At 41.1% G+C, this 16,866-nt stretch overlaps 1 protein-coding gene across 5 annotated transcripts in view; it reads left to right on the top strand.

The window, feature by feature from the left end:
• PDE8B (phosphodiesterase 8B) overlaps window positions 1-15,990 on the top strand; it is a 78,679-nt gene extending 62,689 nt beyond the window's left edge. For 3 of the 5 annotated variants that reach the window (XM_065860452.2, XM_065860454.2, XM_071802622.1), the window contains exons 12-22: window positions 56-133; window positions 1,006-1,082; window positions 2,318-2,482; window positions 3,280-3,325; window positions 3,760-3,895; window positions 5,691-5,889; window positions 6,829-7,046; window positions 8,147-8,282; window positions 11,562-11,729; window positions 13,249-13,378; window positions 13,881-15,990. In XM_065860452.2, coding sequence (XP_065716524.1) covers window positions 56-133; window positions 1,006-1,082; window positions 2,318-2,482; window positions 3,280-3,325; window positions 3,760-3,895; window positions 5,691-5,889; window positions 6,829-7,046; window positions 8,147-8,282; window positions 11,562-11,729; window positions 13,249-13,378; window positions 13,881-13,996 — 1,469 coding nt within the window. In that variant the 3' untranslated portion in view covers window positions 13,997-15,990. Of the gene's footprint in view, window positions 1-55; window positions 134-1,005; window positions 1,083-2,317; window positions 2,483-3,279; window positions 3,326-3,759; window positions 3,896-5,690; window positions 5,890-6,828; window positions 7,047-8,146; window positions 8,283-11,561; window positions 11,730-13,248; window positions 13,379-13,880 lie in introns of those variants that run through there. The other 2 variants (XM_071802621.1, XM_071802623.1) reach the window with 2 other exon arrangements.
• Window positions 15,991-16,866: the final 876 nt, after the last annotated feature.

Genomic DNA, 16,866 nt, shown 5'->3' with positions numbered 1-16,866 from the left:
ACTCTGTAGAGGTCTTATTTGATAGATTTTTAAAGCTTTTGGTTTGTATTTACAGAATCCCATTCCTGCAGATGCAAGAACAGAAGAAAAGACTCTATTGATATTAAATTAATAACATCTCAAAGTAGTGATGGTAAGAAAGTTAACTGTCAACAGAGTTGCCCTAGGCAATAATAATGCAGAATGAAAGATGAACCGGACAGATTTGCAGCTATTATCCCATTTTTTTATAACTGCTGTAAAATTTCTTTATTCTGATTTGCAAAACAGTGCCCCTGCATGAATACCAGCACCTCTGTACAGTGCATAGCAGCACAGAGTGCCCTCACAGAGGATGAGTGCTGTGCCATGGGATGGGGGCAGCCTGCTAAAAAAGTGCATGGTGAAGTGTTAATTCCATTTCTCTTAGAAAGGTGCAGCTTGAGCTGCTCAGACAGTATTTTGTTTTCATGAGTGTGGGACATGAAGGTATCTATTGCTGCTGGTTACTTGACAACAGTATTTCTGTTCCTTATCCCATTTGTGACTGCTTGCTAGGGCTGGGACAGTAGTGGCAGAGATTTCTTTCTGCCCCCGTATGTAGTGAGAAAAGCACAATGTATGGGGAGTGAAAACAAGTTTCATTAGAGCAGCTGTATCACTGAGATGAGGGACATATACACATTCTCACAGGAGGAGCCATGTCTGACAGAGACCAAATGCAAACAAAGGGAGAGTAGCAGGTACTGGGCATGAAGTATGATATAGCTTAATTTTAGTATAGCTGAAGTGAAGGACAGATGGGAAAACTGACAGGAGAAGCGAGGGGTGGCTGCAAAGGAGGTAAGCAACAGTGCAAATGATGAAACAGTAAAGCAAGAAATCGCAGAGGGGAGACATGGGAGAAACAAGAGATGAGAGTGGATTCCGCCATGCTCTTCCACAAAGAGAGCCTTCTGCACTCTTTAAATGCTGTGATCCCATTTACACTCTGAGAAATGTAAACAGTGCTCTCTTCAATGGCAGCTGCAAGTTTACAGACCCGACGATACTCATCCATGGCAAGAATCCACTCAATGACAATAGAAGCTCCTATCACAAAGGTGAGTCCTGAGCACTGCCTTTTCCACAAACACAGAGTTTGGATTCACTCTCATTGGGAAGTAAGTAGCTCATGGCAGAACACACAGGAGTTTCCCTGCACCTTGTGTTTAACAGAATAATATAAATCAATTTGTTTTCATGCCACTTCCTGCCTCTCATAATCTCATTCCAAATCCTAGCCATAAGGAAGAATATTAAAAAGGGGAAAAGGATATCATTGCTAGATGCACTGTTTGTGGCAGGAAGGGGACCCTGCTCTGTTGGGCTGTGCATGCGTAGGAGGATATGTGCATCCAGTCTCACCTTTGTTTTTACCATTGATATTTATAAAATAGCATGCAGTGGAGATAACCCCTGCATCATATTCTATCCCTGCACTTTCCTGCAGTCTTTTCTTCACTATCCATGTTATACAAAGTCTGTTGTCATAAACCAGTTGCACAATCACTTGTCCTGCAAATCAGGGTGTCTGCCATCTCCAACCCTCAAACCATTTTTTTCCTCTCTCCCCATCTTCTCTTTCTATCATCAAGCTCTTTACTTCCCAGCACCACCGTGTCTGTTAGAGCAGCTGATTTCTTTCCTATTTCTTCTCCCCAAATGCACCTATAGGGAGGCCTGCAGTGTCCCACAGCAGCTTCTGGTTACTGCAGAAGACATCATTTGGGCTTTCTCCCTCTCAGTCCTGGCAATGCCAGGAGCAGTCCTCAGTGCTGCTGTGTCATTGCTGCATTCCCAGATGCAGCTGAGACACAAGGTGGGAGGCAAAGAAGAGCCATCTTCTTCTCCCTCAGCCACAGCCCAGCTGTTCCTGTTCTCTGCCCTTCATCCTCACATTAAGAAAACTAAGGCTTTCCATCCAGTATCAGGATATCTGTGCCACATTCAGGAGTTTGTTGTTTTTTTCCTCTAGGGACTGAATGATTGCTTCTGAGTGGCTGAAGGACTGAAACATAACTAGTTTTTTGTCTACCCACCTGCAATTATTTCAGATATTTCGTGCATTTCTGCTTTTGCTTCCCAGGAATTTGCCAGTTCAAAACAGCAGATGGATACCAGGCAATCTGAACACAAATCTACATTTTCAGAGTTGTACGTTAAAGGTTTTGGGGAATTACATAGCATTTGCTAAATGGGAAGTAGCATAATCAAGCAAAGAATAAAGATTTTTGTAATAAGAAAAGACAAAAGTGCCATTCACTCTTCCTCACCTGCCTCCTTAATCTGCTTTTAGGTTATTAATATAATTAATGCTGCCCAGGAAAACAGCCCCATCACAGTAGCAGAGGCCTTGGACAGAGTTCTGGAAATCCTGCGGACAACAGAACTTTACTCCCCTCAGCTAGGTACCAAAGATGAAGATCCTCACACAAGTGATCTTGTTGGAGGTCTGATGACTGTGAGTAAAATGAATAAAAATGAAATCACTGCTACCAGTGTCCTACATCGCAGTTCAGTGCTCTGTTTTGCTAAAATTTCACAAGGGATGGGGACTTGTATCACTTGTATAACTTGTAGTTCAGCACCATTTCACTTAAGTGTTTTGGTGTCTCCAGCAACAGTAGGCACCAAGACGTAGTGAAAGATGGCCACATCTCAGTCCATTGGGTGATTCATCCTCATAAATAAGTGAACATGGTTGCAACTAGAAACTGTATCATCCAACCTCATGTGTCTCAAGGACAGATGCATTTTAGAAACCCTAGAAGCTTTGACGGGATTAGAGGGATTGCTCTACAGCTGGTCCAGTGTAAAAATAAGGTTATTTTAATCAGGTTCTGACTTTGGTCCTGTAAGAACAGCAGCAATACTGCCTGCCAGAGACAGACCACTTAGATTTTATCATGGATTACCCCATTTTTAATGTACACTGAGCTAATCCTTGTCAAAATAATATAAAGAAGACAAAAAATAAATTATGGTGGTTCATTTGAATGATGAAATCCTGTAGGTGTCAATGAAAGGGTCAAGGAGGGCAATACACTGTACAGTTGATAATACGCTTTCTAGAGATCTCATATTAGCATTCCTTGGATCCTTTAATATCTGTTTCAAAAGACCTTAAAACAACGATTGTGCTTAAAGGGCTACAATAGGACCAGTGCTTTGAGTACCCAGGAAAGTGCATAAAGTGGTTTTGCAATTAATGATGCATAGTTATTCTGCCTAAAACTTACAATAAACTTGCTTTTTCAGGATGGCTTGAGAAGGCTGTCAGGAAACGAGTATGTGTTTTCTAAGAGTAAGCCACCAGTTTAAACTTCATTTTGCCACATGTGACTTCTTTTGTACATGCTAGTGACAGAGAGCTCCAAGCTAATCTGCAGTGGGATGTATGTCTTTGGAAGTGGTTGTCTGAGCACAGAACAAGTGCTGGACTCCCTCCATTTTTAAGTCAAAGCAGGCTCAAATAATTAAAATAATGTGTTTCAAAATATGGAAAACCAGACAAGGAAAAAACAAAATTGTCAGTCAAAGAAATGTTCACCGATCTTTTTGGTTTATGTCCAAGTCACCTGTGATAATATAAATGACATACATTATAGGCTTTTACACACTTTTTCATGTAAGGAAAAGAGTTGTTTCTCCTGAAAAATAGTTGTTTTCTAAATTGAATTCTGCATGGGGGGGTAAATAATCCAGAAATGTTGTAATTCCCAAATTCCGTTTTAACAGATGTGAACCTGAGCCATAGTCTCCTTTCAGTGCCAAACACCATCAATGATGTTCCACCCTGTGTTGTACAGCTCCTGGATAATGAGGAAAGCTGGGACTTCAATATTTTTGAGTTGGAGGCTGTTACAAGTAAAAGGTACTGGACTCCTTTCCCTGGGTGCCTGCAAAAAAGAAATTTGAGGGGCTGTATCAGAAAGCACTTTGCTCTGAAAAACAAAGCAAGGCACAGCAAATCTGAGAGAGCTGTCTTTCTCTGTGTGTGTGTGTGTGTGTGTGTGTGTGTGTGTGTGTTGATAGCACTTGTGTGTGTGTTGATAGCACTTGTCCAATTAACAAGCCAGGCACACATCATGGTCAATCAAGATGCATGTACAGGCCATGGAGAGCTCTGTGCAGACTGTTGTCTTTCTTGACAAGAGCTGCAACCCTCCAGTGTTGTCTCTTGTTCAATGTTTGCTTTGCTCAGCTCCCCTGCACTCTGTCAAGGTGGCACTGGTGTGGTTACGTGCTGGACATCCCACAGATGCCCCGTTTTCCTGCTGATGTGCAAATGGCCATGCTGGAAAAAGCAAGTCTCTCCCCTTCCTCACCTAAATCTCCTTATGATTTAGGTAGCTCTGGGGCAACTGTGGCTTTTCATTAGAGGGATAAAAATCTAGGATGGAGGACAAACCAGTCATAGGATCAAGAGTCTAAGATTTCAAAGCTTACAATGAAAGAAGATGCCAGTAGTTTTGAGGTCATACAGACCACAAAAATAAAGACCATCCACAGGGGAATCTGATTTGCATTCCAAGACACAAAGAATTGGAAAGCCTACCAGGTCTCTTGTACTCAGTTTGAAGAAAATGGCCATTTTTGGAATTTGCATTTGCCTGGCTTTAATTTGCAGATATTGGCTTTTGGTTCTGCCTTTCTCAGCTCAAGAGCCCTGTAGATCATCTTGCAGGAGTGAAAAATGTGACTGACAGATAGGACTCTGTCACAGGCAATGCAGAGTAAATGACAACCCAGAGTGGATTTCGGTAAAGAACCAATACGATCAGAGATTTTACCCTACTTACTGTTTCACACACAGGTTCATCAATGTCCTCCCCAGCATTACATTCACCAGAAATCAAGTTCCCTTTCCAGCTGGGAGATCACTGCAGGGAGGATGCAGGACACACCACTTCTATTTAGTCCAGCCCATTAAACTTGAAGCAAGAAAGTAGCAGGCTTCTGCTTGAGAGTTCAAAATTCAATTTTAGACACTAACCCCCTCCACACACATACAGTTATCTGCTGCCTGTTAGCCTTTGGAATTCAAGGGAGGTGGTCTACCAGTGGCAGACTCCTGCCTCAGCTCTAGAAAGTGACCCAGGCCCCTCAAAGCTAGAAGAATTCACATGAAATAGTAACCTGGTGCTAAGAGCTGCTCTGAGAAGCATCAATATTCTTTACATATTGCCAGCTTCAAAGAGTCAGAAGTAGAAATCTGGAGCCCCTGAAGTCACAGGATTATTTGAAACAACAAATATATGTCAGATTTTGTCTTAAGCCTTTGGGAAGTGCCCACGTCATGTTCCAAGTCTGCTTTTTCTCATCAGAAAAAAATGTATTTTTGATTGACTGACAGATACCAAAACCACAAAAGACCTAAGCTTTCAATAATTTTTCTGAAGCCACAGAATTAGTGAAACTCCAGTGGAACTGCAGCATTTTTACAAACATATTAAAATAATGTCTGAAAGGATGGAAGATGTAATAATTTGTAACCTTGGTCAGGCTTTTGAGAGGTTATAGATGTGCAATTTCAAAATGTGTAACATTTCCACCCCCCTCCCTTTTATTTTTAAGCTCTTACTGGTTTCTTTGTCAAAACTGTCGCTCCTCAGAACATCAGAAGTTCCTGCTTTACCGTGGTGCTTTTTTCTTCTACTGTTTTTCAGGCCATTAGTGTATTTGGGCTTAAAAGTTTTTGCCCGGTTTGGGGTCTCTGAGTTTTTAAACTGTGCGGAAGCAACACTGCGAGCATGGCTGCAGGTGATTGAAGCCAACTACCATTCCTCCAACTCATACCACAACTCCACACATGCAGCAGATGTCCTGCATGCTACCGCCTTCTTTCTCAGGAAGGAGAGAGTTAAGGTATAACCACCACCCAGGAATCCTTTGGGCTAGGACTTTGGTGTGTTTGTCATTTTATGTGTGTCACTCGAAAGTCAGATGTTTACTGAAATAGTGGTCCTGGTTTCATAAAGTTACTCTGCCCTTAAAGTCTTTTTCACAGAGTTTCTCTAAAGTCTGTTTACACAAGTTAGGAATCTACATTTTGAAGTCACAACAATGGGGGCTGTGTGGGTGTGGGGGGGTAAACCTGTCTCTTTTCTATCTCCTGGTAACTCACTGTTAGTAACAGCTTTAAATAAAGCTTGCAAAATCTTTGGAGAGGGAGGTGCTGTCTCTTCTCTTAGATAACCAGTGTTAGACCACATGGGAATGGTTCAAAGCTGCACCAAGGGAGTTTTAGACTGGACATTAGGAAGCAATTCCTTCACCAAGCATTGGAACAGGCTTCCTAGAGCAGTGGTCAATGCCCCTGGACTGTCAGTGTTTAAGAAGCATTTGGGCAGTGCCCTTAATAACACTCTTTGTCTTCCCGTCAGCCCTGAGGTGGTCAGGCAGTTGGACTAGATGGTTGCTGTAGGTCCTTTCCAACCGAAATATCCTAGCCTAGCCTAGCCTATCCTCTTCTAAAACACACAAGCTGTGCAGGAGCACAGTCGGTACAGAGTCATTCAGGCAAGCACAGAAAGTGGAATGACAGCATTAGAGGATCCATCCACCATTAGAGGATTTAATGCGAAGATATTGCTTAGGTGACAGCACAGCTAAAAACTTCGTTAAGAAAAGAGAATTTGGGTAAGAGTGGGAGGGGAAGTTTTGGAATAGGTAATCAGTGGGTGCAGTTATTGAAAAACAATTGCAAAGAGGTAGAATCCCTGCACTCAAGCTTACACTTGCATATTTGTGGGTACCTGGAAATTATCAGAAATTATTTATTGTAACTTTCCTCTCTTTCTGTAGGGAAGCCTTGACCATTTAGATGAGGTGGCTGCACTAATAGCTGCCACCATTCATGACGTAGACCACCCTGGACGGACCAACTCTTTCCTGTGCAATGCAGGAAGTGAATTAGCTGTCCTTTACAACGATACGGCTGTATTAGAGAGTCATCACACAGCACTGGCGTTTCAGCTTACAACTAAAGACCGCAAATGCAACATTTTCAAGAATATTGATAGGTGGGTCTGCTGGAAAAGGGGAATGTGCATGTGTGGATTTCTTGTTTAGGGGTTTTTAGTTCGGGGTGAATTGAGAGCCTATCTTTTAAATCAGAAAATATAATTTGAATAAAGACATTAATATTTAACCTCTTCCAGAATCCTATGTAGATGTCATTTTTAAAAGGTTTTAATCCTCCCACACCCCCCATCCTCCAATTTGTATTTTTTGGAAGCATATAGAGATGTTCAATAATTTTTTATGGATTACACTGGCATGGTCTAGTTGACAGCCTTAAGGCTGCATCTTGACCCACTGTCTTTTCATTGCAGGAGCCTAAAAATTACTTTTTTTGGGCCATGCATTTCCCCCCATACAGCCAGATGCTGTATACTGTGGCTTCACGCTTGCTGGCACTGCTGCATTCACAAATAGTTTGGGTTGGAAGGGACCTTCAAAGGTCATCTAGTCCAACCTCCCTGCAATGAGCAGGGACACCTTCAACTAGATCAGGTTGCTCAGAGCCCCATCCAGCCTGGCCTGGAATGGCTCCAGGGATGGGGCATCCACCACCTCTCTGGGCAGAAACCCGCGGAGAGTTGGAGGCACCCTGCTGCTGGGTGTGCACATAGCCTGGCAGTTCCCATTGCATCAGCCTAGCTTTTGCAGGGGCAGAGTGGGAAAGAAAGGGATCTGGATCCAAACAGGTAGTGAACTTATCTATCCCCCATAATGCTGCTGATTTTTGTATAGCATGAGATTTGAGTTCCAAGTTAACATACAGCTAGATGGAAATGTGTTGGTACCATTTCTGGAAAAGTTGTCTTAGTGTTACAGCATTATGAAACTGAATTGGAAATTTTCATTGACTTCAAAGGATTGGTTTTAATTAGGTAAAAATAATGGGAAAAAGGGTAATACAGGACTTCATAGCTAGAGGAATCTGGAGAGGCATGATCTAGTCCATCCCTCCAACCTTAGACCATTCATAACCCCGAAGGTGCCAGATTATGTGGATGAGGTCCCAAGCAGTGTTTAGCAGCACTGTCTGGGCAGGGATGAGGAAAGGATGGAGCTCTGTCTGGCAGACTTGTCAGCAGAAACTATTTTTCTTTCCTAGAAATCACTACCGGACGTTGCGCCAGGCCATTATTGATATGGTTTTGGCAACAGAGATGACAAAGCACTTTGAGCATGTGAACAGATTTGTGAACAGCATCAACAAGCCAATGGCATCTGAGGAGACCAGCTCACATGTAAGTGCTTGCAGGACTTTATGCCTTCAGGCATTTCAATGAAGTTCTTCCAAGACAACCTGAAGTGTTCAGACTCTTTTCAGTGGTGCCTAAGGACAGGATGAGGGGCAGCAGGTCCAGATTAAAGCATAGGAGGTTCCATCTAAACATGAGGAGAAAGTTCTTTACTATGAGGGTGACAGAGCACTGAAACAGGCTGCCCTGAGAGGTTGTGGAGTCTCCTTCTTTGGAGATGTTCAGAACCCACCTGGATGCATTCCTGTGCAGTCTCCTCTAGGTGAACCTGCTTTAGCAGCTGGGTTGGACTAGATGATCTCCAGACGTCCCTTCCAAGCCCAACCATTCTGTGATTCTGCGATTGTTTTCATTCAGGTTGTATTAATTTGCACTGTGATAAATGCCCAAAGGACACAATTGGATCTGTGACCTCATACTTGAAAGTGTGAAAAAATGTTTCTAATGTTTCTAATGTTTCTAATTTCTTGTTTTCTATGTCTGGCTCTGCCCTTAGGTCACTTAAACACTTCATTTTAGAAGCCTTAGTTTCAAAGCCATCTGGTGCTCAAAAAACATGTAGGCGGGTGCTTTTGTACATGCAAAATTCTGTGTATGGAGCCAGGTTGGCACTTGTGCCTATGGCCCTGCGTCCAAACACTGGGATTTCCCTAAGCCTGGGGTTGTAAACTGAGGAACCTGCCCTGATGGTTTTGTGTCTATGTAATCTGGAGCCTTCAAGCCACAAGGAATAGCTTCATTGTTTCCTGAGACCTCTGCACTCCATTCCTGACTGTATCAAGCGATGTCCAGGCCTTTACTCCTGTCAGTTACGCACCCTAATGCCCCATTGCTGGTATATTTCATAAGATGCCTCCAAGTTTCCCCGCCCAGGTCCCTCGTTACCTTCTCTTGTTGCCTCTTGAGGTTGAGCACTTGGTACCTGCCAGGGTTCTCCAAAGTAGTGTTACCCACTTAAGCAAAGACCAACATATCACAGCTTAGTGAAGACAGTACTTTGATAGAAACACTGAAAAAATATCAGACCAAGCAGAAGGTCAGTGATATTAAAAATAAATAAAAGTAGCTTCTGTCAGTTCCCCATACCTGAATTTTTTGCAGTGTCAAGTGTCAGGGGTACAGAAACCAGTCAGGACTGTGCGGTTTACAACTTTAGGGACAGCATTACTTCAGTTGAACTCTCCTGGTTCTAGGGACTGCTGAGCTCCAGTTTAAGCTGGAAATCATAAATGCTGCTGAACTTCACTGGCTCTGTGGACTCTTTGCACTGTACCTCCCTATCACTTTGAAGCTCTGGAGGGCTCACTGGACACGGCCCTGGGTCTGAATTACCCTGATCATCTCCAGTGTCAGACATCCCAAGGCACAGAGGGACAAGGTTTGGGCATCACTGTGGGCCCCTGTCACTGTTCCTGCCCTCCCAGCACATCTCCTGGTGCTGTGCTTCATGGATCTGCCCTCATGGTACAGGCTAAGCTGCGGATCCCACTTCAGATCAAAGTGAGAGGAAAGGAAGGTCCACATCAGTTAGTGTGCTGGAATTTACCCGCTCTTGGTTTTCTCTGTACCTACATGTGAACCAGATAGCTGCTTGCTTCACCAATTTCTAAAAAAGCCCTCGGAGGTGTCGCTGGGAAATCAGACTTCTCATAATGCTTTTCCCTCTGACAGCTTAAGTGTTTTTCTGAAATGTTTCCTCCATCTCCACCCTTTTAAAATCCCTCAAGTTTGTTGGCATTCCCAGATTGGCCAGTAGGATTTAGATGCACAAGCTTCACCAAAATGATGGCGTTTCCAAGCTCTAAAGACATTTCTGGGAATCTCCCTTTCATCCCATACATGCACTTGTTCCAGCACTTCCTAAAGAGCTTTTAAATGCTCACCATACATTCTACTGCAATGAGCTTTTCTAACCTATAGAAAACATTTTCTTTGACTCTCCTTTATCTTCCTGGTTTATAGTAGAGGTTATTTGAAAATCTACACAATTTGGAGAGCAACCATTGTAACCACTTGTGTTACAGAATTGGTTTTTTCCTCAGTATTAGGTTGTCCTGTTCCTTATTGTTAATGGTGGCTCTTCATATTTTTGATCTTGAACAGCACTTGAGGAGCAGGGTTAATTTGCAGCTCTTTGCTGGCCTACCCATGCTGAAAAAAAATTAACTGCTAAACATAAAGTTAGAAGATTAATGCCTGAATTGGCAAAAGTCACTGCAAAGTATCTCCCCATAAACCACAAAGACATTAATTTAGCCATGGTGGTAAAAAGTATTTATGTTCAATTTCTGAATCAAGAGTTGAATTTAGCAGTGAAGGGAGGCCATAATTACACAAATATATTATTTTGAGAATAATGTTAATGCCATGGTGAGCTGAGGTGGAGGCTTTTTATTACTCAATAAGGAGATTAATATACCTGTGCCCTTCTAAACTGGTCAAGACCCAGCATCCACAGCAGACTTGTAAAAACTACTCTGTGCCCTGCACCCACTCACCAGAGCAGTCAATAAGCAGTTTGGTATTTCACTGCCTAGCAAGCAGAGACTTTCTACAGTCAGTCTGCCACTCCTGCATTTTCCTACTATTAATCTCATAGATTATTTGAGACTTCATCCTAGTTGGTAACTAAGATCAAAAAGTATTTCAGACCAAGGATTCAAACTCCAGCACAAAGAAAGCAGTGCTATTTGCAAACATACTGGAACTGAATGGCACAGACCTGCTTTTCTGCCTGTGAAAGAAACAATTGGTTGTGCAAGTTGGTTCAGCCCCCCTGTGCCTGCCTCAGTTTTCTCATCTGGGAATGAAAACCAGACTCTAGAAACTCCCCTAAATGAAGCAGCCCTGTACCATCAGCACCCCCAAATTTAAACACTCGGTAGTGAGGGTGGTTTATCAGCTTGCAGCTGATGGATGTGTCCTCTATCCTGATTCTGTTCCATGAGGGCAAGACTGAGATGCAGAGAAGAGTAACTCATGCTAGCTGATAAAGAGCTTGTGACTCCTTTATTTCACAAATTTTGCTCTAATTCTGAAAATCTCCACAACTGCCACATGTAATGGGGTTATCATTAATTACTTAGCAAGGCTGCAGTTCTCAGATATCACCTTCTCAAAATTCCTGGTGCTCTCTGTGAAATTAGAAGGTGTGAGGCTGGGTGCCTGCTTACTGCCTAAGTACAATAGAACTGATAACAATGCCATCACTGCTGCTACCAGGGATAGTGGCCACCAGCCCCTGCAACCAGCTCTCTTTTACAGAATGACAGCAGTGACTGTGAACGTACAGCCAATATAAAGAATTTTGCAGATAACCAGACACTGATCAAGCGCATGATGATTAAATGTGCGGATGTAGCAAATCCATGCCGCCCCCTAGAGTTATGTATCGAATGGGCAGGAAGGATTTCAGAGGAGTATTTTGAACAGGTATGTATATTTTTATAATTTGACTGTTGTATTCTATAAGAAAATGCATGTCTACTGATTTGCTGTTCCAGATTAGGTCTGCCTGGCATCACCACGGAGTCCAGACGTATGTTTTTCAGCCCCAGTCAGAACTGCCCCCTCACATGCAGAAGAATTTACCTTGAAGTTAGCTAGTGTGCTTACCATGAAGCCTGAGGTACAGAATGGTGGAAAGGAGGTTTTACACTTTCAACTTTCTGCATTTGGCCAAAAAAAAACTATTTGGTTAACCTTAGTCTATTTAATTGGCTGAAATTCAAAACTGTCACCATTCTAGCTTCTCGTCCCAATACCCTCCCTGCAGAAAGCATGGAGTTCCATTGCCTGATGAAACCCCCAGCTGAATCATCAGGCTGGCTCCTTCTCTTCTACGACGGCACCTGAACTATTTTCACGGTATGCAGATGATGTGGCTGACCAGGAATGAAGGCACATGGGCAGTGTAAATGCTTATCACATGCAATCTCTCCAGACAGAACAGGAAGCTCAACTTCCTTTCTTAATATTCAGTTTTTCTAACACAAATAGAGCAGCTTCCTGAAAGTGAAGCACTCTTTTAGTTCTTTATTTGAGCAACTGATAGATTCTTAGCTTTTATTTGCCATTAATGGTGTAGAAATCAGCAGCTACAACTGAAGAGACAGAAAAGCGGGCAGGTGTGCCTGGCATCTAAATCCAGATCACATGTCATGGTTAGTTATTACTGAAATAAAGTAGTAGTTAGTGCCTGGGACATGTCTGAATTTCATTTTAATCACAGTGAATAAATTTGATCGTTTCCTAGGTAAGATCAAGGATTACTTACATTCTATCTCCCTAGCAGTCAAGGTAGCATAAGCTAGATTTAAATTGCCAGTCTTAGGCGTTGGCCTACCTGAAGCAATGTGCCTCATCTCATAATTCTGGGGACTGTTCTGTGGCCAATTCCAGCACTAGGCCCTGCCTTTACTACTAAAAATGCTTTTTTGTAATTAAATTCTAAGACTATGGGGTGATTGTCTCCTCCACCACACTGAGACAACAAAACCAGTGGTCTTTCAGTTGTGGACAAAGAGTTAAAAGGCATACCCTACGACTATTCATCTCATAACCCAATACAAGCAGAGAAAGTAGCGACAGCAACATCCCTCTTACTTAATAGACAAATGGTTTGAAACACCCATTAGAGATGTGGGAAAAAATGAAAAGAACAAACCTGTCCTCTGCCAAAGGACTCTGCAAACCCATTTTCCACTTTTAAGTGGAGCTAAGAGCAACCACAGCACTACAGTAATAGAGTACTTGTGAAAGGGAAGAGATGTTAATTTCAGTGCCTGTTCCAGATGAAATAAAGCACATGAAAAGAAGGCTGTTCACCTCAGGGGTTCCAAGGTTTGTCTCACATCTCCTACTGCAGTTCATCTAATCCCCTGGCCTTTGTTACTCCAGCATGAAAGCCAGAAAAAAACTCTAGGGGCTAACTGGAGTTTTGTTTTCTTAGACTGAAGAAGAGAAGAGAAAGGGTCTGCCTGTTGTAATGCCAGTATTTGATAGGAACACCTGCAGCATCCCCAAGTCTCAAATTTCCTTCATCGACTATTTTATAACAGATATGTTTGATGCATGGGATGGTAAGTACTTCTGCTTTTTTCTTCCTTGCTCTGAGGCAGAGATTTCTACAGATTAAAATGAAGTTGGACTTGAGTAGTACCCATATATGAGCAGTACAGCACAGGATCTAAGCAACGATGCTGCTGAAGCCCATTAAACTGCATGCCACAACACCAGCTTTATGAAAGTTGAGCACTTACCAGACAGTCTCTGTAAAGAAGGAAGGAGTAATGCCTTAAAACTAACCCTTTTTTTCATCTGGGTCATTTTTTCCTTTTGCAATGTGTTTCTTCCGAGCAGCAGAAACTGAGACCACAGTGGTTAGCATAACTTTTAATACAGTCATCATATCTTAAGAAAGGGATTTGCTTGAAAGAGAAGTAAGACTGAAAAAAAATCCCCTTTTGGCATTAGCTTACAGCTGAAGGAATAAAAGAGAGTAGGAAAACACCAATTTCACATGAGGGTGGGCTGTTCTCCTACCTGCGTACAGAGTACAACTGTTTCTCCTGTTTATTTCAGCATTTGCTCATCTGCCTGTTTTGATGCAACACTTGGCTAATAACTACAAATACTGGAAAACACTGGATGAGTTAAAGTGCAGGAGTCTCAGGCTCCCATCAGAAAACAACTACTGACACTAAGGCAAGAAAAACAGACCTCTTGATCTACCAGTTTCACTGTGAATCACTTAATGACTTGGCTGCAAGAGGAATGTTTTTCTTTTCCAGTGAAATTAAGACTGCATGGCAAGAAGGAAATATTTCATTCATCACTTTCAAGTTTTTCTGAATCCTACTAGAAATGTTTTGAAAATGCCTACGTAATCCACAGATGAATAAGTGGTCTTTGGAAATAACTTTTTGTGGCAGAAAATGTACTTCTGAAACTAATTTATAATACTGAATATGCATCTGTCATATCTCGTAATTGATACAACTATATTCACCAACACTTCATTCAACTGTTTCTCAGTCAAAGGGGTAATCCAGTCATCAGTAGAGTAAGAATAGATTGACAAATAAGCATTGAAAACTTCCCACTTATCTAGCATAAATGTGATCCAATTCTATCCATGTTCTTCAGTTCTCTGAATCATAGGTCTAGAGAGAACATACACAGTAGAACAACAATAAATCAGATCCAGTAAAAAACAAACCCTGCACCATTTAAAACAACCTTCTTATTACTATCTCCCAGAACACTACCTGGTTTCTTTTCCATATAAAATCTCCGTAGGAGGCAAATTCCCTTAAAATTTGTCATATAGTGGAGGAAAACAAACATGTTCTATATAATTGGTGGCATTCACGTGTTTCTCTGCCACCTCAGACATGTTTACCATGCAATGTTTCATCAAATTTTACACAGAAACCATTGTGGCACTTGATCAATATATTTTTTTAATAGTGTTTGTACATGTGGTCATCAATTTTATTAAGCTGATCTCAATTTTATGATAAGTCCATATATTGTGCTACTTACTTCTAGGATGAACCTGTCATTTCTTCAAAAATGTTTCCAGGTTATAACTTATAATAGGATTATAATTTGTACTGCTTTTTCCCTCCCAATAAAACGCTTGTTTGTTTTGTGAAGTAAAAAGTATTTAAAAAGATCTAAAGTTAGAAAACAGTTTTTCATTAAAGATACAACACTTATGCTAAAGCCTACAAAGAACAAGTGCATATTTTTTTACATCTCATTTTAATCACATGCAGAACATGAACATGAGTTCAAATTTTAGACTATTCTCAGACTACTCAGTTAATAAATACTAGCAGAACTGCTGATTTTTAACACTGTGCACTCCATGCTGCAGGCAAAGGTGCCAAAGCTGTGGCTGCAGTTGAAGAAGCAGTCCACTGCTCATTAAAAGGAAAGGTCCTGAGACATACTCTTTACAGCCCTTTGGCTGTATCAGGAATTGAACCCAGTAAAGAAAAACAAACAACAAAACAAACAAAAAAACCAGCATTTAGTTTGCTGTGGAAGAAAAGTGACAACAATTGCTGTTTACTGCAGGTAGCTTACATAACATGCCAACATTTTTAGTATGTTTTGTACAAGTTCTGGAAAAAAAGGAAACATTCATAAAATGTATGTGCAGAAAAATGTATATAAGCTATATTTTTATTAGAATTGTAATAGAATCTTACTTTTTTCATGGCTAAGGCAGGTTGCTGTGTATTAAAATGCTGCATTGTGTATATTTGAAGAATGGTGTTTCTGGTGAACTACATTTTGTCATTATTTCCCATTCTCTATTGCCACATTCTTCAATGGATTTTTATTCAGATAAATCGAACCTCTGATTTTTATACTGTAAACTGTTTGCTTTTACTACCCCTTTATTCAGTACTAGTGCTCTTGGTGGTTGTACCTTAACTATTCTGATGACTGAACACTCACTGCAGTTGCATTGGAGAAAAGAACGTCACAAGATTGAAAGCTTTGTCATCACTTAATTGAATTTGTTACATAGAGCAACACTGTAAGACCACATCTATGTAAAACACATCAATTCATTATTTTTGTCACACTTCTGTCACAAGAAAGAAAATGTAAATGGGGGAAGGAACCTAAGAAATAAAGTTCAGCCTCAGTTCTGGTTTGTGAGTTAAGACGTTAATGTGGAATCACTGTATTTGTTGCAAGATCCCTTGTTTCTTCCCACAGACTAAGCAAAAAAAAGGTAATTTCTTTGAAGTTATGTCCTCTTTAAGAGCAAAAGAAATTGGCAATGATCACTCATCATCTACCAGTTGCACTGGATCTCCCATGCTCTAACCTGTCCAGTTGACTAACAGCTGCTTGTTTCATGCTGTTGTCAGTACACAGATATGTAAAACAGCCACCTCAGAGTTGTACAAGTATTAAGGATTGGTCTGATGAAGATATTTACTTTCATAATGTGAGCAGATGGAATTCTGCATTACTGCAGGTAGAAAAATAAATGTAAAAGGACACAAGGTGGAAGTAAAATTTCTACTCTGGTCACCTTAATTCTGCTCACCGCACTTCCCAACAGTAAGTGCCAAACTTATTTAACAAGAGAGGGCTAGTTTAGCCTTACTGTGTTCACTGTTATGGTCAAAGTTTATTTGTAAAACAAAGAACCCAATTTAATACTTCCAACTCAACCATCTTTAAAGGAAGAAACCCTTGGGAAATCTATTACTAAAATGTATATTTGAGAACAGGGGCAGTTTTGAGACATATATTTATTCATGTCTGTAGAACTATTAAAGGCTGCAATACATCCCTGTAAAATGCACAGTAAGTTTTGCAACTAGAACTGTTCAGTTAAACAGGTATTCCTCTATGAGTTATTCATTTAAAAGCAGTCACATAAAAATGAAATAGTTGTTCTCATGGTATAGGAAGAAGAGAAAATAAAAATACAATGTTCCTTCTCTCTAGTCATAACTGATGATAGCAGCTGCCTCTCCAAAACACCAAAGCTTTATAAGCTTTTGATGTAATGTTTTAGTAACAATGTTTTCTC

The sequence above is a fragment of the Patagioenas fasciata genome, chromosome Z (assembly GCF_037038585.1).
Source record: "Patagioenas fasciata isolate bPatFas1 chromosome Z, bPatFas1.hap1, whole genome shotgun sequence".
Lineage (NCBI taxonomy): Eukaryota > Metazoa > Chordata > Aves > Columbiformes > Columbidae > Patagioenas > Patagioenas fasciata.
The sequence above is the reverse complement of the archived record's forward strand: the minus strand, read 5'-3'. Positions and strand labels throughout refer to the sequence as shown.